Consider the following 27,959-nt stretch of genomic DNA (forward strand, 5'->3'; position numbering starts at 1 on the left):
TTCTTACATTGCAGACATGATGTCTTTACAAGTGTGTCTCGCTCCTGCTGTGTGGGAAGGGGAATGGAGGGAAAACTGGGGGAAAATGGCGGTTCCCAGCTGGGTTTGGAATGCGGCAGCCTCGTGTGTGCGGGCTTGGGCTTAACTGTTGTGCTTGGCTCCCTGCGGCCGCTTTTCCTCTGGAGAGGTGAGTGTTGGAGAAGCTGGATTGCTGCTGCCCGGAAGCCTTTTCAGGTGGTGTCAGGCTCCTCGTGTCCGTATGGTGACTTAACGGCGCAGTCTGCTGTCATGCCGGGGGCGAAGGAGCAGAGAGACGGCCGCACCTTGCAGCAAAACCACCTCTCGCTGTGCTTAGACCAGCGCTGAAGCCGCTTTCTGCTCGCTTGGCCTCACCCAGCCCCACAGCTCACCGTGCTGCGCTCGTACAATGCCAGTTATAAATTACCAGTAACGTCGAGGAGCACCCAGTTGGTGGGGTATGATTGTCTGATGGCAGCTTTTGAGAGCTTTCCTTTCTATGCACTAATGAGCTCTATGCTTGTATCATGCAAATGATACAATGCTGCTCTTAATTGTTGTCCTATGTGCTCAAGTGCCAGCCATTAAATGCGCAGGGTTTTGCTCCCTCTAAACACCTAATGCGCTTCTGACTGCCCATCCTCTAGATGTGTCTGTCCTTTGGACCGCAGCCATCCTGCTGTTCAACAGCAGTCAGTCACGCTCTTTAGTTCTGTCACACAGCTTTAGTGACCGGATTTCTTCATTTTTCGGGTCCCTGGCGCATTGCTTATTATTATTGCTAAGGATACTGATGGATTTGATCCCACGCTGTGGGACGCAGCAGTGGTGGTGTTTCCACATCGCACCTGAAGCAGGGAGCTGCAATAAAGTGGTGGGTTTGCTGCCTTTCAGCTTTGGGTGAGATTAGAAACGATGTCCCCGTCTTCCCTGGGGACAGATGGCTTTGGAGGACCCTTGCAACTCCTCTTGTTTGGGGGTGGTGGTGTTCTGCAGCCTGCCTAGGCTACAGAAGTGCTGCTGTGGGTCTCTTCTGCACCTTTCCATTGTGGGAACTGGCTGTAGCCCTGCAGCAATATCTGCTCAGGCTACAGGCTTGGTCTGCTGTGTCTTTTGGGGTCACAAAGCCCGTATCGGGGAGCTTTCTGCCCTGCTTCCCTGTGCTGACGTGGTTTCTGTGTGCTAACCTTTGGGTGGAAAGTAAAGGATAAGTATGAAGACTGAGCAGTCAGCAGATGTGGTGGGGGGGGTGTTGGTGGTTTTGGGTTCTGGTTTGTTTTCATAATGGTTTGCAAGTGAAGAAGGATAATAATTCACTTGGAAAACAGAAATCCCTTTTTGACTTCAAAACCCAACTTTGCAGGTAGAGCACTTCCATTAGGCTTCAGACTGACTCACCTCCTTGTGCCTGACTTGTACGGCTGCAGCGTTCCTCCAGTGGTCACCCCATGACAACATTAATAAATGCTCCAGGCTGCTAGCTTTACCCAGTTTTCAAATGCAAACCTTGTGCTGCCCAGTTTCTGAGCGCAGGGGTGGTTTCCTGCAGGGCCGCCGGCCACGTGGAGTCAGTGTTGCTCCATGCAGAAAAGACTTTCCGCTTAAATTCCTCCAAAGCACCAGCTGAGCAATGTCAGAGGAGCTCCTCTGCCCTCAGCGTCCTAACAGCTTCCCCAGGCGACTCAGGGGGCATCTTTGCTTAAAGCAACACTTTTCTGGGGTTTATTTCCATAAAACCTGGCTGGAAGCGGGGAAAAAAACCTCCTCTGTGGGTAACTTCTGCAGCACCCTTGCTTTTTTGCAGCCACTGATGCTATAGCTCACGTGGACCCTGCAATCAGAGCCTTAAAGCAACCGCAGAGATGTCCCAGTATAGGTGATGGTGCTTTAATGGGGTCAGGCTGGGAGGGGAGAGCGTGCCGCAGCAGGGCCGGGTGCAGGAGGTGCTGCTGCCCATCACACGCGGGAGTCCATGGCGTACATCTTGCTGGTGGCCGTTTGACTCTGGGGCTGAGGAAACCTCTGGGGTTGCCAGCGGCTGCTGGGGTCTGCCGGGAAAGAGTTGGGGTTGTGTCATGGTTGGCAATAGCAGGGGGGCTGGGGGGGGATGCTACAGCATGGGGATGCGGCAGGAGAAATGAATGCGGACAGTGGGGTCGGCTTCCACCCAGTGGGACCAGGCGTAAGGGCTGGAGATGATGTCTGGTGAGGCATCACCGGCCCCACGTCCCCCATGGTGGGATGGCCAGATTTCCACCGGCACATCCTTGCGAAAACTGGCTCAGGCTTTGGCTGGTTGCAGTGATGCGGCTCCAGCATGGCCGCTGCTTTGGGTAGACATCAAGACATCTTTACCAGAACCTCAACATCCCACAGATGTGGATGGAATGTTTCTGTACCCCCCCTCCATGCCCCTGATGGGGCTTATGGGGTCCTTGCTCAGCCCAATCCTGCCTGGCATGACCCAGCCTACCCCACCAAGGTGCACAGACCAGACATGAAGGGGTTCCCTTTGATTTGGCTGAACCCTGCGAGAACTGCCTGTGCCTTCCGAGCTGGTCTTTTGCCCCACGTACATCCCTGCAGGGCAAAAAGCTACTTAAGGTGGGATAGGGTGGGACAGGACAGACTGACCTGTGCAGGCATAGAGGCAGCAGGTCAGCAGGACGGATGCCACGAAGCAGCCCATCGAGCCAGCCATCCCCAGCCAGCACGACCACCCGAAGTCGTAGTGGACTCCCAGGAATATGTTGTGCGACACCAGCATGGCCCTCTCCAAGTAGACATCCACTGCATACCACACGGAGCCCACAAGACCCAGGATGCCTAGGAGAAACGGGGCTGGCTAAGAAAGCCATAGAACCTCCCCCCATGCTCCCCAAGACCCCTCTGAGGGGGTACCCCTAGTTCCCAGCATCCCCCCCGCTCCCCGTGGGACACGAGGTCCATCTGCCCCCGAGCTCTCCCAGCCACGCACTCCCGACGCCAAGGATGACACCGGCCCCGTAGCACATCTTCAGTTTGACACGAGGATCTTCCTTGAGGAACTTGATGCAGTCAAGCCCAAGGAGCAGCGTAGCCAAAGCCAGGCCAGCCAGGAGGTCCGCTGTGATCAGCAGGGTCCGCGTCACCACGATCTTCACTGGGCAGGGAAGGAAAAAAACACCCAGAAAGGGAACTGAGGAATGCTCAGAGGAACTGGTCTCCCCACTCAAGATTGCTGCCTGTGCCCCTGCTAGAGTCACCCAGCTCACCAGTGGCCATGTCCATAGGAGATATCTACACTGGGACCCACCAACCCCATGCCTGTGATGTGCCATAGGCAAGGTGCTCACCAGGATCATCAGAAACCTTGCGACAGGACTTAATAAGCCCATTATTAGACGAGCTCAAGAAATCAAACAACTTAAGGTGCACCAGTCAGCACCCGGGATGTGATCACCTACTCAAGACCTTCTTGCACAGGCTTGGACAGAAGGTGCTTCTGTCCAGACTGTCTGTTTTTTCCTCCAAGTTGTGTAGCTGGTGTTTTGAACAGCAAATGTCAACATACCAGCGAAAAATATGAGAATTGGCATGGTTCACATCACCAGCCGTGTGCAATGTGACTTCTCCCTGCAAAGCTTTTTCCCCAGAGCAGCACACCAGCCCCACTTAGTCCACCCTGACTTCTTGTTCCCTTCTCCACTGCCCGAACCTGTGTTGTCCCATGTGATCACCCTATACAGGACAAGGGCTCTCCTGTGCGGTGCCTGACGTCCCCTGTGCAGGCCAGGAGAAACCTCCATACCACAGGATGACTGTTTGTGAGCTGAGGACACAAGTCCTTGGCCAGTAGGAACGGTCTTCACCCCTGCATGCAACATCAATGGGGTTGCAAACCCCACCATGCAACAGGGGCAGGAGCTGCGCCTGGGGTCTGCATGCCAAAACACCTTTGTTGTGAGGTGGCACGGCTTCATGGCCTCTCTCCTGCTTGGTGACCCCATGGCAGATCTGGCTGAACCACGGGTTGCTATCCAGGCTGTGCTGATGGGACAGGAGACCAAGAGAAGCCCCGAGCCTGCGTTGCTAACTGATGAAGGTCAGCCCTTTGCAACAAGGATCATCTTCTTGAAAAGGGAAGGGGGGAAAACTCTTAGCTGTGAACTTAAAAAATGCCTCCAGGCCGTGCCAGCTTACCTGGATGGTCAGCCAAAATGGAGTCATACTGGTCACAGGTCCTGACACCATCCTGCATGTTGGTGACACACTCCCTCCAAAGCCCCCGGCATTTGTGGCTTACCTGGAAGCCGGAGAAAGACACTCAAGCAAAAAGCACCAAAAAGCACCCCAGCTCCTCATGGATATCCCAGCCCAGCAAGGCAGACCTTCAGGCTCTCACCACCACAGCTGGACATGTCCTGGTGACTCCCTATCCATACCTTGCTCTCTGTCTCCTCCTTCTGCTCCAGCATTTCTCTACCTCTCTAATCCTCCAGCTCATGCAGAAAGCAGTGGGTTTGTCCCACCGTGTCCCCTTGCCAAGCCCGGGGAGACATGGTGCAACCCCATGGGCATCAAGGCACCCACCTTGCTCCCAGCTGCTAACCTTGACCATGGTTGCTCTGCTAACCTTGACCATGGCTGCTCTGCTCACCTCCAAGCTGTCATCAGCGTTCACCATCCAGCAGTCGGTGCATGTGGCAAGGAGCAGGAAGATGGTTGAGAGAAGAGCAAGACCGAACGCTGTCATCTGCAAGGCCGTGCTCATGGGGTTACCTGCAAGGGCACAGAGATGTCTGCCGCCTCCACTCTGACCACTTCCCAGGTACCCGATCCACCAAGGACAAAGTGCCACCTAGGCCAAGGCGTCCCCTGAATCCCTGTGAGTCATCTGGGTCCCATTGCATGGTCCTCAGTGCTGCCAAAATGCTCTAACACCCTTAGCCGAGGTACCCTTAGACAGGGCCTTCAAGGATACATTAATATTGCAGTGGAGACATACACACATCAGGCTGCTCTCTGGATGTCCTCTCTTCCAAATAGACCATCTGAAGTTGCCAACCATTAGTACTTGCCCTTTGGGAATCAAGAGCTGCGGGAAACCATTGCCAAACAACTGCTGTTGTCAAAACCTGTGATCTGAGCATGCATCTCCTGATATCCTGACTTTTTCTTGTTGCCTCCATCCCTGCAGCCACATGGTTTGGTGGGAAGAGCACCTTCCTTTTCTTGCTTTTGTTTTTTTTCCTCCAAGAAAAGCAATGAAGTGTTGAAACATCCAGGTTGGAACACAAGCAAGTGTCCCATGGAGGTGTTCTAATCTCAAGCAGAAAGCCCAAAGAAAGCATCTCCCATTATGAAGGTGGATGAGGGCTGCTGGGGCTTGATGTAGGTGCCCTTAAGTGCTGCCAAGGCTTTCCAAAGCCAGAAAAGACCATCTATTTTCCATCCTTGCCAGAGATGGAGGGATTTTGCAGAAAGGGGAGCTGTGCCCAAGGTATGGAGCACAGATCTCCAAAGCCTGGATATGAATCCCACCTTGCTGTGTTTTGCAACCCAACATGCTAAATATTTTAGTGCCTGAAGTCGCAACCACTGTGACAGCCCTTTGGACAGAGGGGTTCCCATGAGTCAGTTAATTAATGAGACTGGATGGGTCTCTGAGCTGCATGGGTTAATTATTGTAGGGTGATGACTCTTCACCATTACTGGGTTTGTGACCTTCACCCAGATGCTGCCCACCCTGGCGTGGCACAGGCTTCCCCTGGGGCAGAGTTGGGAAGGAAGGTCGTGGTCCCCACACCCAGAGTGCAACATCTCCTACCACATCCCCTCTCGGGATGTCGCTGGGAGCAGAGGTACCACTCACCCCCACTCTTTCAGCATTTCCGTCAGCTTCACTCTGAGAGTGTATCTCATTATTAACAGGCAGCTGCTTAGACCCCCGTTTGCAATATTTTTTTAATTTCCCAGGCTCCCTTCTGAGCTAACTCTCCATAACCTTATTTTTTTCCACTAAACATTAGCTGTTTTGGGGCCTTTGAAGAAAATCTGTTCAGCCGGCTGAGTTATATCAGCAAGCAAAAAAAAAATAAAAAGGGGCTCGGGGCGGGAGTGTTACCTTCACCACAGGCTCATCCTTGCTGGTGTGGGATGATGACAAAAGCTCTTTCTTGCCGATGAGTGGGGCTGGGGACGTGGGTCTTGAAGATTCTTTCAAGTGTCGATGGGATTCAATCCTGACCCACCTGATGGAGTCGGGGAAATGCAATGCCTGCCAGAGCCAGTGCCGGACTATTTAAGGTTTTTCCAAAGCACGTCAGATGGGCTTTGTGCTCCAAAGCGTGATAGGCATCCCTGCAGTTAAAACGGTAATAGGTTGGAAATGGAGCCTCCCCCAAAAATATCACGTGGGGAAACCTGTGGGAACCTGCCGGGAACACTCCTTAGGTGGGGGACTCTGTGTCCCGGGCAAATAGCCCAATATTTTTAATTAATGCTTTGGAGTGAGTGGTCTGAGACATGTTGGGTCCCCAGGACTGGTGCAAGAGGGGTGGAGGTGGCCAGAGAAAGAAGCTAAAATGCAAGGAAGATAATTAGAACCTTTTGGCCAGGCATGCAGTCAATAATTAAGACCCTTTTTTTTTTTTCCTCATGAAGTGGAAAACAAGTGATAACCACTGCAGTGGTTACGGCTCAGATAACATGGTCTGTCAGGCCCCCGAGGAGATTTTTGTCACCCTGGAAACTGGTACCCCAGCTGCCTGGCACTTGGAGCTGCCCTAAAAGCTTCAGGTTTGTTCCCTGATCCCCTACTATTCAGAAAAAAATTGCTTTTGCTCTCATTCTCACCAAGTGTCATGTTGCAGCATCCTCCGAGCATCCCTGGGATCAGTTGTGTCCCATGGCTCTCAGACATCGCTACACCCTCATCTCCTAAACCCGTGGAAAACACATCCATATTTCTATTTCGGGGATTATATTTAAGAGATGCACTTGGGCTTTTTGAGTTTGTTTTGGGTTTGGTTTTGATTTTTTTTTCCCCTCTAGATAATCCTCTGCAGCATTGAACTGTGGGGCTTTTGGCAACACACCAGGGTCTTGGCAAATCCTTGAGCTTCAGCCCCGCAGAGGCACCCGGGTGCTTGATGTGTGCGATCGCTGTGGCTTTATTTTGGGTTATCCTGTTTTCCCAGGATTTTGGCACACGGCAGGTCCAACACTTCAGCGTGTAGTGGGGAATTAGGGATGAGAACGTCCAGGAGGGTTTGTGTACCTTCATTTTCCAACATTTACATCTCAGGATTTTATGGTACTTGGATATACATGATGTGAAATTCTGGTGTGACCCTGAAGCAATACAAAACTGCAGCTGCATGCCCTGGTGACACCTATAAAATAGCCGTATTTTCATTTTCTGCTCATCCAAACAGTCAGTTTATTATATATCGAACTAATCTGCCTTGTCAATTCTCAGCTGAAACCTTTTGGGGGGGTTGAAAAGATGCAGGCAGAGGGGCAGATCTATCGGTAGTTGAATAAAGATCATTTCCCTCGTTAATGAAGGTGAAAATCAGATCTTGTGTCCCACTAGGTTTGTAAAACCCTTGTGTTAAAAAAATGGTGTTGACAGAAGACCCAAATCTTTGTGTTTTAGCATATGCTGTGCAGGGGAAACCTGCTATGGTTGGAAGGAAAAAAAAAAGAAATAAAGATGTTTTCTTTGATGGGGCCATCTCATAGAGGCAGAGAGGACTCTAGATGCCAGTGGGGCAGGCCAACAAATAAAAATGTATAAAAATGAATAAAACCACCACCAAATTAAACCAGTCATGGCTCAGAGGCATGAGAAAAGCCCCTCTGCGTGCAGACCGGTTGCAGGCCCCCAGCCAAGGGCAGCACTGTCACAGAAACATCTTCGTGCTAAATATAACAAGGGGCACTGAAATGGCTTTTAAAATTATTTCAATATTTTTTTTTTTTAAAGAAAAAAAGGTGATTTTTTTCAGTGCTGTGGCAATTTAGTGAGATTTGCTGCGATCTTGGCATCTGGGGGGTCATTTTCCCTTTTGCCTCATTTCTGCCTATTTAAAAATTAATATTATTTCACAGGGGTTTGGATGTGAGCAAGATGTATGACCAGAAATCTCAATTTTGGTCATCATACTGATTTTATTAAATAGAAGTATGTTGGGGGGGGGAAACCCCCCATGTTTTAGCCTGCATGTGATGCGGATGGAGGCAGATCCCACGTATCGCAGTGAACGCTGTGTCCTGTTCCCGTATTTTATCCTGCTTTGCCCTGTGCAAAACACATGAGGAATTGTCCGGAGGACAGTGGGGGCCTTTATACCCCCAAACACGTTATCGTCGCTCAGCTATTTTCCCACACACCACACCCTCCCCCCCCACACTTTGATGTGCTTCCAGCCTGGGCATCCATCCCCTGGGAGCCCTTGGGTGACTCATGGAGATGTCCCGGGAGCCACTGAGGACCCAAAATCCCTGCTCTTTGAGGTGGGACGGGATGTATTTGTGGTCCAGATGCCACGGACAGGATGAGGATGCTGAGCTAAGGCAGTGGCTTTGCAATATCCTGGATGAGAAGCATCATCCCCTAAGGAAAAACCAAGCACAGTGTCATGGGACAGGGGGTCCTGCCCCTCCACCGGCAAAGCAAAAATCAGCTTCAATTAGCCAAGTGCCCAATTAGGCACAAGCCAGCTCTGAATTGATGGAAAATGGGAGAAAATAAGGGACAGCCCAGCTTAGAGGGGCAATAAGAGGAGGATGCTGGTCGTGTTCAGCCTTGGGAAGAGCTCTGCGGAGGGACCAAGTGGTGTCTGCGAGCACGAGATGCTGGATGTGACCCTGCCGCATGGGACATCTGGGCTCTTCCATGGCTTTAGCCTTAAATCAAGCAATTTTTAAGGCCACATCCCCGCTTTCGAGAGCAACACGTGGCAAAAGACTCGAGATATTTAGCGAGCACCTGACCAGGAGGGCAAAAAAAGTTCAGCATGGGAGGGAATCACCTGCCTGGACCACGCTGCCCAAGTTGATTCGACTCAGCAAAGGCGTCACTTGCAGGGGACTGGCTCAGATTTGGAAAAGGGGAGAACAAAGAGACGATTTTAGAAAGATGCCCATGATTGGAAACATTTTAATACCACTGAGTCACAATTTTTAGTACAAACAATCAGCAAAAAAATGCATTTAAAAATCCCAACCGGTCCCATTCCCACGGCCATGCATCCCATAGAAAAGTTAATGCAAGTTTATATTAAAAGAATAAAAACATTATTCTACACAATGCTGTGCTCCTGATATAAAAACACCTTTTTGATTGATTTTTTTTTTAAAGCACGAGTTTCCTTTTCAATCCTCACTGCAGTAGCTTTTGGTGTGTATTTTTGGAGGGGAACCCCACAAGTTGGGTTCAGCCAACCAAGCACCTGATGGGTGAAGACAGACTATAAGCACTGCTCTCCCCTGATGGGTGAAGAAGACATTTTTATAGGGGGTCTGCAATTTAAAAGAGAAAGAGGGCTGTTAGTCCCAAGTGAGAAAGAGGAATCACCCCCCCCCCAGGGCAAAAATATCATTGCTTCCCCTCCAGCACAGACCAGGACCCAAAACAGCACATGGGCATAAAATCAAATTGAGGGAAAGGAAATAAAATAGAGCAACATAAAATAAAATAGAGGAAAACAAAATAAAATAGAGGAAAATGAAATAAAACAGAGCAACATAAAACAGAGCAAAATAAAATAAAAAATCAGCTATTTCAGCTAACTGGGATTAAAAAAAATATATAATCAAACTCTTTGGATCATTTCCACTGTTTTTTCCTGCAGGTTAGCTGGCATAGCACACGCAATACAGATGGATGGATGGAGGTATGGGGAGCTTTGGGGGGGATTTACAGATGAAATTGGAGCTACGGCGTTTGCAGAGCAGTTAGTAGCTGTCAAGACGAGGTACAAGGAGGTGGAGACAATTAGCACGTTGGTGTTTGAAGACTTCACCGCCTGCTCCAGGGGATCCTGTTGGGGGGAAGAGGGATTTGGACACAGTGGGGAGGCATCAAAATTCATGGGTCTGTCCATCTGCTACCCAAAATAGCTGTGCTGGGCACGAAAAATAAAAACAAACCACTGCTTTGTGTTCAAAGCCCCCTTTTCGCCTGCTTTAATTTGACCAACGCCATTTATTCTTCTGCTTAACAAGGCCACATACTTGTGCCTGGTGAGAAATAAGCCCAGGGCAGATTTTAGCTGGCAGAACTCAGCTGGAGCACCAGCAACTGGGCTTAAATCAAGAATTAATAATAATTAAAAATAATGCTGCTTTTGGGTGGCAACGAGGCAGGGGAAAGCTTGCACCCCAAAAGCATCCCTCTGCCAAAAGCGGGGTGCAGGGATGCTCGAGCCCTGGGTTGGGCTGGCTCTGATGGAGGTGGGCAGCAGCTTCATCCCGGGAAAACCAAGCACCGGCTTTGCTCCCCGCTTGCTCCTGAAAATAGGATGCAGAGGGTGGGTGGGATGTGGAGGGGTGACAGCACAAAGCACTTCTGTGCAGCACACCCCCACGGGACCGGCATCGTGCCCCCGCGGGAGCGGCATCGCCCCGCCGCTGCCACTGCTCCGCAGACGGACGCGGTCCAGCCACCCACGGTCTTGGCCACCCTGGGGGGGGGCCGACCCGCCCGGCTGGGGGGAGCCTGGTAAGGATGGATACGGGAGCTACGACCACCCAAACCCCCCGTTTTAGGGGATGGCGCTGCAAATGGTGCTGAAACCTGGAGGATGAGGAGGAGAAGAAAGGTCTCGTGGGGCATCCAGGGACCAGGCAGGGTGGGAGTGCCGGGGTCTTGCCGGTTTCTGGGGAGGGGAGGGGGGCAGTGGGCAGCAAGAGGGCAGGGTTAGGGATCAGACGTACTCCCGAGTCGTCGAAGGCTGCGACTGTCGGTAGTACTGCTGTCCTCGCCGCTCTTTGGCGGGGCAGGAGCAGCACAGGAGGGACCCTCCCAGCACGGTGAGGCTGGCGGCCCCCCAGCCGACGAAGAGAGCCGAGCCGAATTCGTACCTGCGGGGAGAGAGAGAGAGGGGAGCATTGGGGAGGGGGGGGAGCTGGAAAAGGCAGAAGTGCAAACTGAGGTGGGCACAAGGATGCTCGAAGCCCTGACGAGGCTACGGGCGATGTTGAGGCAGATATTGGTTCTTCTTCTCTCTGGCTACCCCCATCTTTTACTCTGGCCGAATCCAGCGACTAGGTTTCCCCGTGCTTTAATCCTCCCTTGGACTGAAATCCCACGTGAGTGTTTTTACTCTGTCCCAGTGCAAAGCTGGCGCTGGTACCATTCATGCTTTAGCATCGGGGAGACCTTCAGCACCATGGCAGCTGTGGGGTGGTACAGGTCCCACCCTGCGTGGGACATCTGCCTACGACCCAGCGCGTTGCCAAAACTGGCAAGGGAAGGTCCTCTGGGAAGCGCAGGGACAAGATGGGATTCAGATAAAGAGCATCCCCTGAGCCGGGCTCTTACCTGGCGTTGATGGGGACGCTGCTCTCTCTGAAGAACTCGTAGGTGACCTGTGTTGCGTACAGGGACACGGCAGCCAGTGTGCACAGACCTGGACATGGAATCGCAGAATGGTTTGGGTTAGAAGGGACCTTTAAAGGTCATCTAGTCCAATCGCCCTGCAATGAGCAGGGACCTCTTCAACTAGACATCAAACCTTGGACATCACCAACACCCAGCCCATCACCAAACCTCTCCCCTTCCTCCATCAAACAGCTTTTAAAAGGTGTTTGAGGTCTTCTGCATCAGAGAGGTGCAAAGGCTGGAGCTGCCTTACCAGAGAGGATGAAGAGGATGCCTCCAGCAACAGCGATGCGGCTCTTGGTAACGGGATCCTCTTCGCCAACTTTGGTGCATTTCATGCCCACCACGCTCACGATGATGCCGAAGAAGCCCAGGAGGAGAGAAATCACCATGAGAGCCCGGGAGGTCTGGATGTGAACTGTAAGCGGGGGCAGGGGGGAGAAAAGCTGCTCGCCAGCATGTGCTTTCGGCCACAGCCGGACTCCGACAGCAAGGTCACCTCGTCCCACGCCGGGGATGAACCTGTCCTTAACCCTGTCCTTGCTGTGTGGCTCCCGTGTCACCCCTTCCCCAGCCTGGGAGACCTCAGCTCAGGGCACCGCTCCCAATGTCTTCCCTGACCTTCCTCCCTACCACACTCATCCTCGCCATGATTTCCTGGGCTGGGAAACACTTTGCCCACAGCGGCACCGCAGTCCCCAAATGCCACAAGGGTGATGCACAGCCCCGGGGCTTGTGATGTCCCCACGGGGCACTGTCAGTCCCCAAACGTGATGCCCACCCTGGAGCTCAGACCCACAGGGGCCGGGGTGGGGGGGGGTCTCAGACACGCAAAGGGGCTCAAACCCATGGAGACAAGAGGGGCTCAGACCTGGGGGTGGGTGTCAGGGGCCAAGAGGGGCTCAGACCCACTGGGTGGAGGGGGAAGGCTTGGACCCACATTGTGGCTCAGATCAGTGGAGGGGTGAAGGGGGCTCAGACCCTTCTGAGGGGGGCTCAGGAGCATTAGAGGGGCTCAGACCCATGGCGGGGGGGTTGCACAAGAGGGCTCAGACCTACAGAGGACTCAGACCACTGGTGGGGCCAGGGAAGCTCGGACCCTCAGGGGCACTCAGACGTGGAGAGGGTACAGATCTGTTGGGGGGGGTTTTCAAACCCACAGAGGGGCTCAGACCCACGGGAGGCTGACTCCAACCCACAGAGGGGCTCAGACCCTTATCAGGGAAGGGGTCAAACCCACAGAGGGGCTCAGACCCATATGGGGGCGTCAAACCCATAAGAGGGGCTCAGACCCCTACGGGGGGGTGTCAAACCCATAAGAGGGGCTCAGACCCATGGGGGGGGTGTCAAACCCATAAGAGGGGCTCAGACCCATGGGGGGGGTCAAACCCATAAGAGGGGCTCAGACCCCTACGGGGGGGTGTCAAACCCATAAGAGGGGCTCAGACCCATGGGGGGGGTGTCAAACCCATAAGAGGGGCTCAGACCCATGGGGGGGGTCAAACCCATAAGAGGGGCTCAGACCCCTACGGGGGGGGTCAAACCCATAAGAGGGGCTCAGACCCATGGGGGGGGTGTCAAACCCATAAGAGGGGCTCAGACCCATAAGGGGGGGTGTCAAAGCCATAAGAGGGGCTCAGACCCATAAGGGGGGGTGTCAAACCCATAAGAGGGGCTCAGACCCCTACGGGGGGGTGTCAAACCCATAAGAGGGGCACAGACCCATGGGGGGGGTCAAACCCATAAGAGGGGCTCAGACCCCTATGGGGGGGGTGTCAAGCCCGTAAGAGGGGCTCATACTCATACAGCGGCTTCAAACCCAGAGAGGGGCTCAGACCTGCAGGGGGGCACGGGCAGTTCGGGCACACAGGGGAGCTCAGCCCCACGGAGGGGGGTGTCTCTATCCCACGGAAAGAAGCCAGGCTCATCCCCACGGGGCCCCGGTCCCTTCCCCGCCCCCCATCCCATCCTCCCCGCCCCGTACCCACCGTCGAGGGAGAGGAGCGAGTCGTGGAGGCGACACTGGACCTGCCCGGTGCTCTGGGCTGCGCAGCTCATCCACAGCCCCTCGTGAAGCCCCACGGCCGTAATGATGGCGTCCCCGGCGTACGAGCTCTGCCTCCACTGCGGCAGCACGGCGGCCGCCAGCGCCGCCACCCACCCGCCCAGCCCCGCCAGGTACCCGGCCAGCTCCCGCGCCCCGCCGCCCATCGCCGCCGCCTCCCGCCTGCCCGCGCCGCGCTCCCCCCCACGGCCACGGCCACGGCCACGGCGCGCCGCGGGCACGCCCACGCCCCTCCCGGCCACGCCCCCCTCCCCAGTCGGCCACGCCCCCCCGGGGAGATTTGGCCGGGGCGGGGGGGGGGGGTGTGTGTTGGATCCGGGAGGGAGATTTGGGGTCCCATAGGGGGAGATTTGGGTCTGGGAGAAGGAGGAAGATTGGGGTCCTGGGGGGGATTTGGGACTTGGGGGGGATTTGGGACTTGGGGGGGGGGAGGGGGGGAGATTTGGGTCTTGAGTGGGAGGTTTGGAGCTTGGGGAAGGGGGGGAAGATTGGGGTCCTGGGGGAGATTTGGGGCTTGGGGCAGATTTGGGGCTTGAGTGGGAGATTTGGAGCCTGGGGGAGGGGGGAAGATTGGGGTCCTGGGGGAGATTTGGGTCTTGAGTGGGAGATTTGGAGCCTGGGGGAGGAGGGAAGATTGGGGTCCTGGGGGAGATTTGGGGCTTGAGTGGGAGATTTGGGTCTTGAGTGGGAGATTTGGAGCCTGGGGGAGGGGGGAAGATTGGGGTCCTGGGGGAGATTTGGGGCTTGAGTGGGAGATTTGGAGCCTGGGGGAGGAGGGAAGATTGGGGTCCTGGGGGAGATTTGGGGCTTGAGTGGGAGATTTGGAGCCTGGGGGAGGGGGGAAGATTGGGGTCCTGGGGGAGATTTGGGGCTTGGGGCAGATTTGGGGCTTGAGTGGGAGATTTGGGTCTTGAGTGGGAGATTTGGAGCCTGGGGGAGGAGGGAAGATTGGGGTCCTGGGGGAGATTTGGGGCTTGAGTGGGAGATTTGGGGCCTGGGGGAGGAGGGAAGATTGGGGTCCTGGGGGAGATTTGGGGCTTGGGGCAGATTTGGGGCTTGAGTGGGAGATTTGGGGCTTGAGTGGGAGATTTGGAGCCTGGGGGAGGAGGGAAGATTGGGGTCCTGGGGGAGATTTGGGGCTTGAGTGGGAGATTTGGGGCCTGGGGGAGGAGGGAAGATTGGGGTCCTGGGGGAGATTTGGGGCTTGAGTGGGAGATTTGGGGCCTGGGGGAGGAGGGAAGATTGGGGTCCTGGGGGAGATTTGGGGCTTTTGGGGGGAGATTTGGGTCTTGAGTGGGAGATGTGGGGCCTGGGGAAGGGGGGAAGATTGGGGTCCTGGGGGCATGGGGATTTGGGATCTGGGGGAGGATTTGGGTCTGGGGGGGTGGAAGATTTGGGTCAGGGTAGGGTGTTTTGGGTCTGGGGCGATTTGGGTACTGGGGGGGGGGAAGATTTGGGGCCTCGGGGGCAATTTGGGTCTGGAGGAGGAGATTTGGGTCTGGGGGGGTGATTTGAGTCCTGGGGGGGGGGACAGTTGGAGCATGGGGTGGTATTTGGGTCTTGAGGGAGGTGGGGACCCCCCAAGCAACAGTGGAGGGAGATGGGAAAATGGGGGTCCCCAAGGGAGGCAGGGAAGGGGGACTGGGGGAAGGTGAGCCCCCAACCCATCCCTGACCCCTTGCACCCCCGCCGTGGGCCGGGACCCTCCTCCAGCCACAGAGGCCCCAGGGGTGGCTCTAGGAATTTGGCACGGGAGCGGAGAAGGGGGTCGTGCTCCCCACACCCCCAGGCCTGACCCTCGCCTCTCCACGGGGGGAATCCGGGCACGCCACCACGGCATCAACAAGAGCCCCCATTGACGGTGCGGGGGGGACACGTGCCACCGCCCCGGTGACACCAAGCAAGTGGCAGCCCCAGGACCTGGCAATCGTTAACCACCCCGACCTCATCAGCAGTCTGCTCACGCGCTCGGCCGGCCGGGGTTGGACACCGGGATGGTGGGCAACCACCAGCGGGACCATCCATTCATCCCAGAGAAACGGTCCCCCAGGACCCCTCGTCTCCCACTCCGATGCTGAACGGGACCTGCCCTACGCCCTCTCCAAATATTACGGGGGTGCCCAGCTCCGGCGGCGTGGGGCAGGATTTATTTACTCACATTCCCCAGATGGTTATGGTAATGGCCAGACACCCACGGGAACAATTCGATGCCCTGTTTGGGGGGTGCCACGGTGCTCAATGTCCTTCTTGTTCAAGGACGGTTCCCTCCCTAAAATCGTGGGTCCCTTCCCACGCTGCAGGAGCAGTGTCCAGGGGATGCTGTGGGGCTTATGTAGGGGTTGCAGCACCCTCAAAAAGTCCCCCTTGTCCCCCCCAAAAATGCCTTCCTGGGATTGCAGGGCTGCAAAACCCTCAGGTAAATGTTTGCAAGGAGGGAAGGATGTGTCCCACCACCAGATGGCAGCCAAGGTGGCGGGGTGGACAGCAGCCTCTGCCCCCCCCCCCCGCTCAGCAGGCGACAGCTTAGAAAAAAAAACCCCCGCCTTTATTCACCCATTTTCTGCAGAAGGCACTTAAATAGCTGCAGGTTCAGCTGAGCAGCAAGGCACGTGTCTGCTACTGTGGCACCGGGTCCTCACCCCTAGAAAAGCATCCCTCCCTTGTCCCCCACCTCCCCCCAGAGTCTCTGCCATACCCCCAGGTCAGCTCCGCGGGGGGGATGCTGGATGCTGCAGAGGTGGTGCAGGGCATCCCCCAATTCCCCATCCCACGTCGGTTGGGGGCAGAGGGGGGGGTCCTGTCCATCAGCCCCATGGCTGAGCAGCCTGAAGCCGCAATGCTGGTGTTGCTGGTCCCGGAGGGGACGTCCTGGTCCCCATGGGACATCACAGCTCGTCCTTCCCCCCCGCGACGGCAGCTGGCGGTTCCTGCTCCGGCTCCGTCTCTGGCAGCAAATCTCCCTCTTCCGCACTGAAAAGCATCTTCACCAGGTCGTCTGCCTGCACGCGCTCCTGTGGGGCAAGACCCACGGGGATAAGCACGGCCATTGTTCCCCCCCAAAAAAACCCCACCCGCTGCTGGGGAGGGGGCTTACCCGCTCGCTGTGTCGAGGGTCTAGGGTGAACCAGAGGGCGATGGCGCAGCGTTGGCCCTTGGTCACGGCTTTCACCCCGTGGGGGTTCTCCGAGCCAGAGGAGAAGCCCACGGCACGGCCACACTGCGGCTGAACCTCTGCCTGTCATGGATGGGAGACCCCAGTCAGGATGCACCCGGTGGGCAAGGGGGTGAGCTGGTCCCCCCCAACCCAACTTCATCCCTTGTGGTGGCACAGGGGATGGGGCCAGGGGTTTGGTGCTGCATGTGGATCCTCAAGGAGCTGAGCTACTTACGGTCTCCGTCTTGGCATCCAGCTCGGTGAAGTAGAAAGCTCCTCCTTCAAAGTCCCCGTTGAGGTAGAGGATGGCGCTAAACGAAGCAGGGGACAAGTGGAGGTGACGACCATCACCCCAGGCCACAGCTCCAGCAACCGGGACCACCCCCAATGCCACAGCAAGAGCCAGAGGCAGGAGAGCCCGGGTTGGGCTGTCCTCCCACTCTGCTCCTTCCAACCCAGGTGCCAACCAAGCCATGGTGCCCTCAGGTGGGGAAGCTCTGGCTGATGGACACCACCAGTACCTGTAATCCCGAAAGGTGTAGGCTGGAGGTTCCTTCACACACACCAGGGCCTCCGCGTTGAGGATGCAGTTGTCCACGTGCACTTCATGGCTGTTATCACTCCGGCCTTCTTGCTTCTCTAGGGTGGAAGAAGACCTGGCACATCAGGACCCCTTTGTCCCTGCAGGACCGGGGACCGTCCCCAAGCACCATGTGCTTGGAGGTGACAAGAAAGTCATGTGTAGCCTAAAGCCCTTCCACTTGCTGGAGCGTGGACCATGAGAGGCCATTTGGAGGGCACAAGCCCCCATTGACTTGTCCCATGGCATCTCCATGGCCCTCCAGACACAGCCTCTCCCAGCACCCAATCCCAAATGCCTCCAGGTGCTGAAATCTGGTACGGCATGAAGCCACCTGCCCCCTTAGAGGCAACCAACAGAGCTGCTCATCTTCCCAAACTGGGCTTAGGGACAAGCTCCCCAACGCCTTCCTTTTGGGAAAAGGAGCAGGTTAGGGAGCAGCAAGGAGGTCTCTAAGGAAAGGTCCAAGGCCTGACCACTCCAGCTGTTGGAGAGAACCCAGACAGGACAAGAGGCTGAAGGAGACTCGCTTCTCCTCAGGTTGTGTTCCTCCGAGGCCATGCTCACCATCGATGGCTGTGCGGCACACCAGGTGGGAGTAGGAGAAGTGTAGCGGGACCTCCAGGCGGAAGTAGGACTCCATCATGTGCCGCACCTTCTCTGTCACGTTGTAGTAGAGGTAGGCGCTCTGCAGGGGGACCTTGCCCTCCTGGCCCAGCTGCGGGGGACAGAAAGGACGTGGGCTCAGCCCCAGGTGGGTTGGGCAAGCAGGGGCAGCTGCCTGCCTTCAAACCCACCCCCTCCCTCGTCTCCACAGCCTGTTTCTCCCCCCTCCCCACAGCCACCCTCACCTTGAGGGCCTTGAGGACAGTCACGCCATAGAAGGTCTCGCTGGGAGTGTGAGGAGATGTCTTCCCACGATAGCCGTCCCCGGCCGAGGCAGCTGCCTGTAAAACCCAATTGGTGTTATGGGTCTGACTTCTGAGCCGCAGGATGGGACCCTGCCCGCTCCTCCCATCCCCGTGCTCACGTTGGTGAGTCTCTGCAGCTCCCGGCACTCCTCAGCAGAAAGGACTCCATCCACCACGACGCGCTGGGAGCCGTTCAGGGTCTTGGAGTTCATGGTGACACTGGCTCCTTCGTACACCAAGGGGCCACCTGTGGCACAAATGGGATCAGGAGGATGCAGGGATGGGTGCCACCAACCCTGGGGTACAGCGCTGTGGGAAGCTGTGGTCCTGCCACCTGCTCCTGCTCCACCCACGTGGAGGGGCCGTGAGCTGGCAGTGGGGGACACGGAGGTCCCCATCCCACCTCCCCTCCTGGCCCTCCGCACCTTCTCGGATGAACTTGCTCATATCGGCAGACTCCTTGGCCTTCTCCTCCACCAGCGTCTCGATCTCCTTCATGAGGTTGCCAATCTCCTCCGAGATCCGTGCTGCCGTCTCCCGCTCCACCCTGGGCATGCGGCAGCCATCAACCCAACGAGGGGGATCAGGACAAGGGCAGGACAAGTTGTCTCCAGGGGCTGGTGACAATGCCCAAGGCTGGAGAGAGTCATCTCAACGCAGCCCTCACCCTGAGCTGCTCGGGATGACCTACCCATCCCCATCACCCAAGGGCCTATGGGGAGCAAAGTTCTGCCCTCCAGCAGCCTCTTCCAGCCCCAACACCAAAAAACCTCCCTGGCGGCAGCTCCATGGCCACGGTCTTTGGCCCAAACCCCACGGAGGAAGAGGGGTACATCCCATTGGTCCCCCCGTTGCATAGCCTTGGCCGTCAGCCTGGGAGAGCACTCACTTTTGTTTCTCTCGCAGCCTTTTTGGTATCACCTCTTCAGGTGTCCACGTGTCCTGCAGCCAGAAGAACAACATCAGGAGCCGGACAAGGATCTGGCTGGGATGCAGACCCCTTGTCCCCTTTTCAACTGGCCACTGCATCCAGCACCACTCACCGGGTCCACGAAGGGGATGCCGAAGGTGTCGTAACTGAAGAAGAGCAGCTCCTTCTCCATCAGGCTTCGCTGGCGGTATTCCTGGATCTCCTGTGATGAGGGGCAGAGGGACCAGGTGAGGGCACGGCATGAGGGTTCTGGAAAGACCCCGAGCGAGGGCAGGAGGGTGCAGCGTTTACATCATTCCCATGGTCCTTGCGCTGGACCCGCAGCCCTGGTTTCCCAGTCCCTCTGGCAGCCGGGAAGCAAGTGGGTTTCCCCATCCCGCATGAACTTCCCTGTCCTGTGTGGATGAGCCCTGGGGAGAGGATGGGGGAGACAGAGGCACATGCGTGTCCCTCCTGCGGGAAGCTTTTCAGAAGCAGATTCCCTTCCCTGCTCCAGCTGACGTGGGGCAGAGACCTCCATCCCTGCCTACCACCTCCCAGGCAGCACCCGAGCATCTGGATCCAGCTATTTTGAAGCCAAATCCTCTCCTTTTTAAGCAATTTCACTTCAGTTGTAGAGGTCTGTAGCAGAGGTGGGCTCAGAGCCTCCTAAAAAGCCTGTCCGTCTGCCTCTCACGGCCCTCTCCCACAAGAGCTGGTCCATTTGTGCAAGCCATCAAGCCTTCACTTGGCCAAAGATATTTTGCCATGATGTTTTTCAGTTTTTCAACTATTTTCCAGCTTGTTGGGTCTTGCATCCATCCATTCCTCTCCACCTTGTCACCAAAGGGTGGCTGGACCAGAGCAAACCTGACCAGAGCAGACCCCAAAACCTCTGCAGAGGTCCCCAAGGAGGGGAGAAGATGTCCCTTGAACAGCTCAGCCCAGCCAGTCGCTCACCTCTCGGGGTTGGATGGGTCCTGCCAGGTTTTCCCCCAGGACGGCGGTGTAATAGGCCAAATTCTGGTTCATCACCTCATCGTTTGGGAAGAAGAGCAAATAGGTTTTGGCGCATTCAATGGCTTTTTCGTAATTCCCGTCTGCAAAGAGAAACGGGGCTGTTAACAGCACGTCCAAGAGCATCAGAGACAGAGCAAACATGGATATGGAGGAGAAATGAGAGGAAGTCATCATTGTTCTCCAAAGGGTCTCCCAAGCAGGGCAGATACCCTGGAGCAAAGATAACTGCTGCCACAAAGGCAAAAATGAAGAGTCTGAGGAGTTATCCTGCCTCCAGAAATCACCTCACCAGAAATCAGGGCCAGTGCTTGGGTAGTTTTCTCGCTTGGACAACATCTTGAAGCCTATTTCCAGGCAGCAAGACCCAACCATCTCCAGGCTAACCTGCAATTTTCAGCCACTTAAGCACCCTGACCCACTTTCATGCAAAGGAACACAGCCTTTCAATCCTCTTGGACTTCATCTTTTTTCCCTCCTTTTGGAGAAATTTGCACAGAAACAATTTAGATTTTTTTTAAGGAGGTGAATAAAAAATAAAGTAAAATGGGGTATATTTTTCTGGGTTATAACTAACAGTTCTGGAGGGGAGGGTGCCTCTGTGGTTTGGAGCAAGATGTGGATAGCTGGCAGGAGAAAAAAAAAAAATAAATGCTTCTCTAGGCTGTTATTTCACTTGGAAAGCAAAGCTGCCCGGGAATTGAGCATCTAAAGAGACAGGGAGGGTTACTGCAGCGAGGCTCAGCGAGATCCAGATCTCCTGCAGAACATTTCAGGCTGGAGGACCATGCCTGTGTGAACCTCATGAAGTTCAACAAGGTCAAGTGGAAGGTCCTCCACCAGTATCAGTAAAGAGATAGGTTTAGAGCAGCCCTGTGGAGAAGGACCTGGAGATACTGGTGGATGAAAAATTGGACATGAGCCGGCAATGTGGGCTCGCAGCCCAGAAAGCCAACCGTATCCTGGGCTGCATCACAAGAAATGTGGCCAGAAGGTCCAGGGAGGTGATGCTCCCCCTCTACTCCACTCTCACGGGATCCCACCTTGGAGCACTGTGTCCAGCTCTGGGGTCCACAGCACAAGGAGGACATGGACCCGTTAGAGCGGGTCCAGAGGAGGCCGTGAAAATGGTCAGAGGGATGGAACACTCTACGAAGAAAGGCTGAGAGAGTTGGGGTTGTTGAGCCTGGAGACGAGAAGGCTCCAGGGACACCTTCTTGCAGCCTTTCCATGTATAAAGGGGGCTTGCAAGGAAGATGGAGACAACTTTTTACCAAGGCTTGTAGTGACAGGACAAGGGGCAACGGTTTTAAACTGAAAGAGGGTAGGTTTAGGTTGGTCATAAGGAGGAAATTTTCTACGATGAGGGTGGCAAGACACTGGCACAGGTTGCCCAGGGAAGTTACGGATGCCCCGACACTGGGAGCGTTCAAGGTCAGGGTGGACGGGGCTCTGAGCAACCTCATGTAGCGCAAGATGTCCCTGCAGCTTGGGTTGGACTAGACGATGCTTGAAGGTCCCTTCCCAACCCAAACCATTCTGTGAGTCTACGATTTCTGCCCATGAAAAACAGCCCCTGCAGAGCATGATGTCCAGCACAGACAGCCAATGGAAGATGGGGCAACAAGCTGCTTACTGTTGTAGTAGGAAAACTGGAGGTAGTTGAAGTGCGAGGGCAGGAAATCCTCCAAAGGCTTCTCCCGGCCGGGCTGCGAGGCCAACTCCGTAACGCAGCCCTGCTTGCAGCTTAGCACCTGCATGTAGTGATCTGGTGGAGAAAAACCCCATGTCACTGCTTGTGGTCACCCAAGGGCTGGTGGACAGGACCTTGAGGGGGTCTCAGCTCCAACCTCCTTCTCCCAGTGGGGCTGCTGCCAGCTTTTTGGCAGTGGAAAGCCTCACGGATGGTGGTTGCCCACCTCTGTGTGATCGGTGGTGGGGTTGTGCCGCTCTCTGGAGGCGGAGTGGCCATCCTCAGCCTCCCACCCTTGCGTCCTGGTGACCCTCGGCTGGCCCCTCTCCTGTGTTTCCATATCCCTCTGGAATTTGGGGCATTCCTGGGCATCACCCCCAGTGCTAAGCGTGGGCAAACACCTCCTGCCACTTACTGACCACGCTCCTCCTAGTCAAGCCTAGGATGGCATTTGCCCTCTTGGGGACCCACCCCCCCCAGGATTGTCCCCAACTCTTGAGACGGGACACAGCACGCACGGCTCCCACCTGTGATGGCCTGGAAAAGGTCCGCATTGTACTCCAGGTAGTTGTAGCCCTCGTAGTCGTAGGGTCCCTCACAGAGCGCGCGGCACTCGGCGTCTGCCACAAAATATTCCTCCAGCGCCTTCTCCAGGTGCAGGATAGCAGCGGCCGGTTGCTCCTCCGTGTAAAACCGGACGCCCAGCCTAAACTCGCTCTGCAGATGGATGAGAAACGATGGTGGGGATTCGGCGCCCCGCTCCCTGCAGTGGAGCGCCTGGGGAGCTTTGTCCCCACGGGATGGCCCCCCAGCACCAAGGTGGCATCTCATGAGGTTGCCGAGCCAACAGCCGCGGTGTCACCTCCCCAGGTCCGGCAGTGGCTGGGTGTTTGGGGAGCGGTTGCTCAAGGCAGGGGAGGTGGCGGGGGGGTTCTCACCAGGTGGGGTTTGGCCTCCAGGTCGGTGAAGTCATCCTCACGGACGCCTGCCATGGCTTGGTAGTACTCCAGGTTCTGCCTCATCTCCTGGTGCCCGGGGTTGGCCACAAAGAAGGTGTGCGCCGCCGCCGCCGCTTGCGCCGGCCGGTTCATCTGGGCAGGACCGGGGGGTGGGGAAGGGGGGGGTGAGACAGCGCCGGCCACACCGTGCGGACCCCCCCCCCGGGGTACGGAGGGGACCTCAGTCCCCGGGACATCACGGTGGCTCGGGGTGGGGGGGGGGGTCTCGAAGCCTGGAGGGCGGTGACGGGGGGTGGCTCCGGCGAGCTCCGACGTGGCACTGCCGGGGGGGGGGAGGCGGGGAGCGGAGGGACGGGCAGGGCCCGGGGCCGCCGTCCGGCACCCCCCACCCCACCAGGGCAGACAGCCGGACTCCTCCCGGGTCTCTCGGGAGCACCCCCCGCTCCGGCATCGCCCCCGCCCGGTTCTCTCCGTCCCACGCCCCGTTCCGGTGTCCCTCCCTCGATCCCTCCGGGCATCCCGCCCATCCCGGGTCCCCCCACAGCGGGACGCCCCTCTTCCCCTCCCGGGGTCGCTGCCGGTACTGCCGCCGCCGCCGCCGCCGGACTCCCCCCGCCCTCCCCTTGCCGGTCCCGTACCTTGAAATAGGCGACCTGGAGGTAGTTGTAGGGGCTGCGCTTGCTGAACTCTCGGTCCAGCTCGTCACCCAGTCGGTACCGGGAAGGTGCGGCGGGCCCGCAGCCCCGCAGGCAGGCGGCTCGGCGCAGCAGCCCCCGGAAGAAGAGCAGGTCGCGGAGCACCGGTTCGAGCTGGGGGTCGGCCCCCTCCACCGGTCCGGCCGTAGCGTTAGCGCAGCGCAGGCGGCACCGCACTAACCGGGAACGCACGGCCGCCCGGGCCCGTAGAGCCCGTTCCATCTGCAGCACTACGGAGGGCCAATCGCCCCGAGCGTACGCCTCGGCGCCGGCGGCGAACAGAGCGTCCGGGGGCTGGGCCGGCAGCGGGAGGTCGGCCGGTACCGGTGCCGGTGCCGGCTCCGGGTCCGGCGGCGTCGCCGCCCGCGCCAGCAGCACCAGCAGCACCAGCGGCGGCAGCAGCAGCGCGGGCAGCGCCATGGCCGAGCCTCGGGGCCGCGCCCGCCGACGCCCCGCCCCCCAACGCCCCGCCCCCCAACCGGGCACCGGAGAGCGGCGCGCCCCGCCCCCTCCGCCTCGCCCCGCCCGCGGACCAATCAGAGCCCGCAGCTGCCCCGCCTGTAGCCCCGCCTGCAGCCCCGCCCCGGTGCGGCTCGTAGTCACGCCCCCGCTGGGCGGAAGCTCCGCCCCGCTGGGCGGAAGGGGCGGGGCTTGGCGGGTCGGTAATGGCGGCGGAGGGCGGCGAGGAGCCCGGCGGCGGGGGTGGCCGGGGCCTGGCCCTGGTGGAGGGCAGCGCAGGCCGCGCCGCCCGCGTCGGGGACCCCGGGGACCTGGTGGCCCTGGCCCGGCAGGTCCAGCAGGTGAGGGCCGTGCCCCGGCGGCGGGACCGTGGAGGTGGGGCCGCGCGGGTACCCGGTGTCCCGCTGCCTCCCGGCCGTCCCCAGGGCCTCCTTAGCCGGCGGCCGCCCTGGTGCCTCCCAGCACGTCCCGCTGCTCTCCGGCGGCCTCCCACCATATCCCGCTGTCCCCTCCCAGTATGCCCCAGTGCCCCCCAGTACCTTCCCGTTTTCCCAGGGGGCCGTGCTGTTTACGCCTCCAGCACCTGCCGTTGCATGTCGGTGCCTCCCACTGTGCCTTGCTGGTCCCCCCACAGTGACTCCCAGAACATCCACTAGGTTCCCAATCCATACCAGTATGCCCTACTGCCTTTAGTCCACCCCAGTGTGTCTGACTCCCAGTTCATCCCAGCACCTCTTGATAAGTTCTGTTGCCCCTTCAGTGACTCCCGGTCCATCCTAGTGCCTCTCAGCCCACCCCAGTGCCTCTCAGTATGTTCTACTATCCCCCCTCGTGCCTCCTAGTACATCTTATTGCCTTCCAGTAATACGTCCCAGTCCAGTACATCCCCCGGAGCTTCTCAGTCCACCCAGCCCACCTAAATGCTTCCCTGTAAGTCCTACTGCCTCATCCTAGTGCATGCCACTGCCTCTCGGTCCACCCCAGTGCTTCCCAGTATGTCCTACTGCTCCCTTCCACTGCCACCCAGCATGTCCAGGCAGCTCCAAGTGCCTGGTCCCTGCTCCACGGCAGTCACCCCGCTGCCTGGGGATGCCACGGCTGCCCCACAGCTGCACGCGGGGCAGCTCCTGCACCACCCACAGCCCCGTTAAAGCCTTGAGTGAGGCCACGACCGCCGCTTCTCCAGCGCATGCCCAGCACGGCAAGGTCCGAAGGGCCGTGGCTCTTCCCCATTCTGACCAAACCTCATTCTTCCTCACAGGCAGACGACTTCATCCGAGCAAACGCCTGCAATAAATTGACCGTCATTGCCGAGCAGATCCGGTACTTGCAGGAGCAGGCTCGGAAGGTGAGGATGCATCTGTGAGCTGGGCAGAAGGCTCGTTGCCTTGTGCTTGCGAGGGGAGGGAGATTGGCATCTGTCTTAACTGCCAGACATTTGGGAAGAGCTGTGGCCTGGATGTGAATCATGGCCAGGAGCCATGTAGAGAAGATACAGTGGTAAAATAAGTAGGGTTTATTGTCTGGTATCAGCTGGGGACAGGGGAGGGTTGTTTTTGGTGCTTTCCCTGAGTCCTCTGCACATCAGGGAGGACTTCTGTTAAGGAGGAGGAGCAAGAGTGGCTAGTCAAAAGCAGCTCGGGTGTCAGGAAGGACAGAGAGGTGACTCTGGTTTTGGGACAGATGACTCTTGTCACCATAGTGTGTGCGCTGTGCTCCTGGGAGGACTCAGCACAGTGGGGTGACAATGTGGCTCTGGCTGGATCCGAGCCCCTGGGAGACATGAGCTGTTACCTGATGATGGGCTTGGCTTTCCAGTTTGTCCCAGCTCATTTGCTGGAGCAGGTGGCCCCAGCAGCAAGCCCAGCAGAGCTTGGCTGTCCTCTTCAATTCACACTTCACCCTTGGGGGTGAAATCTCGGAGCCCGAGTGGGAAAGGATCTGCCAGTCACTGCAACTGGCTCACTGCCATCAAGGCCACTACGTCATATAATCGTTAACTGGTGGAGCCGGAGCTCTGGAGCAGTCAGCTGGTGGAGCTGGGGAGATGAATTACCCTTTGTTTGCTGTTCCTTCACTTGGGGACTGCAGCAGGGAAGCCCCCAGGGTCCAGCAGCTGCGTACAGAGACGAGGAATGAGTCTAGCCTGTGGTGGGGTCAGGCACAGAGGTGAACCTGGGGCTGTGCTGAAGAGGTCCTTTATGCTCAGAGGTATCTCCACCTCCGTGGAGGGGTGCAGGAGCTCTGAGGTCCAGCTGACAGGGGAAACTTGGAGAAAGCTTTATCTCTTTGGAAAGCATTACTTCCTGGGGCAAGTAAAGATGTGCCATGTGAAGCCAGACATGCGCTGCGGAGGACGAGGCCTCGTGAGCAGTGTGTTGAGCAGTGTGTCAAGCGATGTATCTCAGGCTCTGGCTGAGAGGGAATAGCATGTTGTTTTATTTTAAGTGTGGAAATTTTAAAGTTGGGGGTTTTTTTTAGGTCTTGGATGAAGCTAACAGAGATGCTGATCTGCACCATGTGGCCTGCAACCTTGTGAAGAAGCCAGGAAACATTTACTACATGTACAGGCGGGAGAGTGGCCAGCGATACTTCTCCATCCTGTCTCCTAAGGTGGGTGGTTACAGCCCCCTGAGGAAGCAGGAGAGGGGAAAAAAACACATTTCTGGTGCTTGGGCACTTCTGAACCTCAGACAAAAGCACCAATTTAATGGGGGCATTTGTTGGCACCTATTCAGTTGGCATTTGTCCTTGGTCTGAGTTACTCTGCTGGTGTAAGAGCCATCTTATGAAGTTCCCTTAGCTCTTGGTGGATGGTGAGCAAGAATACCTTTGGTACATGGACCTGAATTCTGCCTTTCAGTCCCTGCAGTTCACTCTCTGGAAGAACTGTAAACATGCCCTGGGCCTTCCCTGTCTGGTGTGGCTGTCTGGCAGTACAGTCTCCTCGGGTGCTTCAGCCCAGAGATTGAGTTTGCAGCTTGGTAGGGGTGGTCTTGGAGGTATCCTCCTTCCAGGCCACCTGTTTTCTTACACGCAGGGTGAAGGCTTCAGAGCAAAACACCGAGCATGTAGAGGAGCCCTGTGCAGGTCAAGGAGTTCTTGTATCCCCAAGCCTCCCTGCGTCAGCAGCACTGTAGCTTGACCTGGTCATAGACTCGGGGTAGTTGAGCCTATTTGTAGGTTAGAAAATGGGATGGTCACGTAGTTGGGGCTGCTTCAAAGGTGGTAGGGTTACCCAGCACGCGCAGAGGTTGGGCTGAGGGACAGCATAGCCCAGCTCCAAGGGAAACTGAGCAGCAATGTGAATCTCTCCTTTCTCCTCCAGGAATGGGGGACCAGTCCCCATGAATTTCTCGGTGCTTATAAGCTCCAGCACGACATGTCCTGGACTCCATTTGAGGACATTGAGAGACGAGATGCTGAAATAAACATTCTGGACAAGCTGCTGAGCCGGCAGGCAGCACTGCCCCCGTGTACAGAGCCCAACTTCCAGGGCCTGACCAAGTGACACAAGTGACCATACGGGACATGTTGAGCAGAGTGCCTGCGTGAGGACACGCAGTGCCTGCATGCTGCCAAAGGCAGGGCAAGGAAAGAGACCAAGAAACAAAAACGCTGATGCTGCCAGTACTTGCTCTGTGCTTTAATGAGACTAATTCTACATTTGGTCTTACTGGATTTTCTAGTAATTGAGTAATTTATTTCTTTGACTTATGCCAAGCTGTAGCAAGAGGCAGATAATATCAGGTGGAGTCAATTCCAAGAGAGCTTGGGGCAAAAAGCAAAAATGCTTGGGGCAGATGTGATAATGCTATAAAATATGTCCTACCTGTCTGGCTCTGGTGTACCTCACTGTGACTACCTGCGGCAGGTAATGATTTCAGGGCTGGATTTTGCCCCTT

General features: G+C 56.8%; 4 protein-coding genes across 4 annotated transcripts; 1 reads left to right on the forward strand and 3 right to left on the reverse strand.

The window, feature by feature from the left end:
- Positions 1-1,974: 1,974 nt before the first annotated feature.
- On the reverse strand, positions 1,975-4,771 carry LOC142031010 (claudin-16-like). The gene is made up of 5 exons (XM_075027713.1): positions 4,658-4,771; positions 4,201-4,303; positions 2,996-3,160; positions 2,653-2,844; positions 1,975-2,066 (listed from the first exon to the last, which is right to left on the reverse strand). Exons 1-5 carry the CDS (start codon positions 4,769-4,771, stop codon positions 1,975-1,977), a joined length of 666 nt encoding a protein of 221 aa, XP_074883814.1.
- A 4,382-nt stretch (positions 4,772-9,153) lies between these two features.
- CLDN19 (claudin 19) lies at positions 9,154-13,822 on the reverse strand. Its single transcript, XM_075027712.1, has 5 exons — positions 13,600-13,822; positions 11,865-12,029; positions 11,552-11,639; positions 10,945-11,091; positions 9,154-9,528 (listed from the first exon to the last, which is right to left on the reverse strand). Exons 1-5 carry the CDS (start codon positions 13,820-13,822, stop codon positions 9,477-9,479), a joined length of 675 nt encoding a protein of 224 aa, XP_074883813.1. The 3' UTR covers positions 9,154-9,476.
- Positions 13,823-16,195: 2,373 nt separating this feature from the next.
- Positions 16,196-24,038, reverse strand: P3H1 (prolyl 3-hydroxylase 1). Its single transcript, XM_075027665.1, has 15 exons — positions 23,539-24,038; positions 22,880-23,032; positions 22,469-22,658; positions 21,885-22,016; positions 20,192-20,331; positions 19,365-19,454; positions 19,211-19,263; positions 18,747-18,868; positions 18,441-18,568; positions 18,262-18,357; positions 17,978-18,128; positions 17,352-17,469; positions 17,066-17,141; positions 16,771-16,911; positions 16,196-16,687 (listed from the first exon to the last, which is right to left on the reverse strand). Exons 1-15 carry the CDS (start codon positions 24,013-24,015, stop codon positions 16,562-16,564), a joined length of 2,193 nt encoding a protein of 730 aa, XP_074883766.1. The 5' UTR covers positions 24,016-24,038; the 3' UTR covers positions 16,196-16,561.
- A 206-nt stretch (positions 24,039-24,244) lies between these two features.
- On the forward strand, positions 24,245-27,891 carry C5H1orf50 (chromosome 5 C1orf50 homolog). Its single transcript, XM_075027717.1, has 4 exons — positions 24,245-24,395; positions 25,316-25,402; positions 26,536-26,667; positions 27,383-27,891. The coding sequence occupies exons 1-4, from the start codon at positions 24,261-24,263 to the stop codon at positions 27,563-27,565; spliced, it is 537 nt and encodes a 178-aa protein (XP_074883818.1). The 5' UTR covers positions 24,245-24,260; the 3' UTR covers positions 27,566-27,891.
- Positions 27,892-27,959: the final 68 nt, after the last annotated feature.

Source organism: Buteo buteo, chromosome 5, assembly GCF_964188355.1.
Source record: "Buteo buteo chromosome 5, bButBut1.hap1.1, whole genome shotgun sequence".
In the NCBI taxonomy this organism is placed as follows: Eukaryota; Metazoa; Chordata; class Aves; order Accipitriformes; family Accipitridae; genus Buteo; species Buteo buteo.

What these genes read in the sequence shown, in the direction of transcription:
- P3H1 (XM_075027665.1), bottom strand. Translation starts at nt 24,015, where the DNA reads ATGGCGCTGCCCGCGCTGCTGCTGCCGCCGCTGGTGCTGCTGGTGCTG. An exon ending in GACCCATCCAACCCCGAGAG is followed by an intron (nt 19,455 to 20,191) that starts GTGAGCGACTGG and finishes CCCTCATCACAG; the next exon opens with GAGATCCAGGAATACCGCCA. An exon ending in TGGATGCCAAGACGGAGACC is followed by an intron (nt 16,912 to 17,065) that starts GTAAGTAGCTCA and finishes CATCCATGACAG; the next exon opens with GCAGAGGTTCAGCCGCAGTG.
- C5H1orf50 (XM_075027717.1), top strand. Translation starts at nt 24,261, where the DNA reads ATGGCGGCGGAGGGCGGCGAGGAGCCCGGCGGCGGGGGTGGCCGGGGC. An exon ending in TGGCCCGGCAGGTCCAGCAG is followed by an intron (nt 24,396 to 25,315) that starts GTGAGGGCCGTG and finishes TCTTCCTCACAG; the next exon opens with GCAGACGACTTCATCCGAGC. An exon ending in TCTCCATCCTGTCTCCTAAG is followed by an intron (nt 26,668 to 27,382) that starts GTGGGTGGTTAC and finishes TTTCTCCTCCAG; the next exon opens with GAATGGGGGACCAGTCCCCA.
- LOC142031010 (XM_075027713.1), bottom strand. Translation starts at nt 4,771, where the DNA reads ATGAGCACGGCCTTGCAGATGACAGCGTTCGGTCTTGCTCTTCTCTCA. An exon ending in ACGCTGATGACAGCTTGGAG is followed by an intron (nt 4,304 to 4,657) that starts GTGAGCAGAGCA and finishes TCCGGCTTCCAG; the next exon opens with GTAAGCCACAAATGCCGGGG. An exon ending in CATTTTGGCTGACCATCCAG is followed by an intron (nt 3,161 to 4,200) that starts GTAAGCTGGCAC and finishes TTCCCTGCCCAG; the next exon opens with TGAAGATCGTGGTGACGCGG.
- CLDN19 (XM_075027712.1), bottom strand. Translation starts at nt 13,822, where the DNA reads ATGGGCGGCGGGGCGCGGGAGCTGGCCGGGTACCTGGCGGGGCTGGGC. An exon ending in CATCCTCTTCATCCTCTCTG is followed by an intron (nt 11,640 to 11,864) that starts GTAAGGCAGCTC and finishes TTCCATGTCCAG; the next exon opens with GTCTGTGCACACTGGCTGCC. An exon ending in CAGCCTTCGACGACTCGGGA is followed by an intron (nt 9,529 to 10,944) that starts GTACGTCTGATC and finishes TTTAAATTGCAG; the next exon opens with ACCCCCTATAAAAATGTCTT.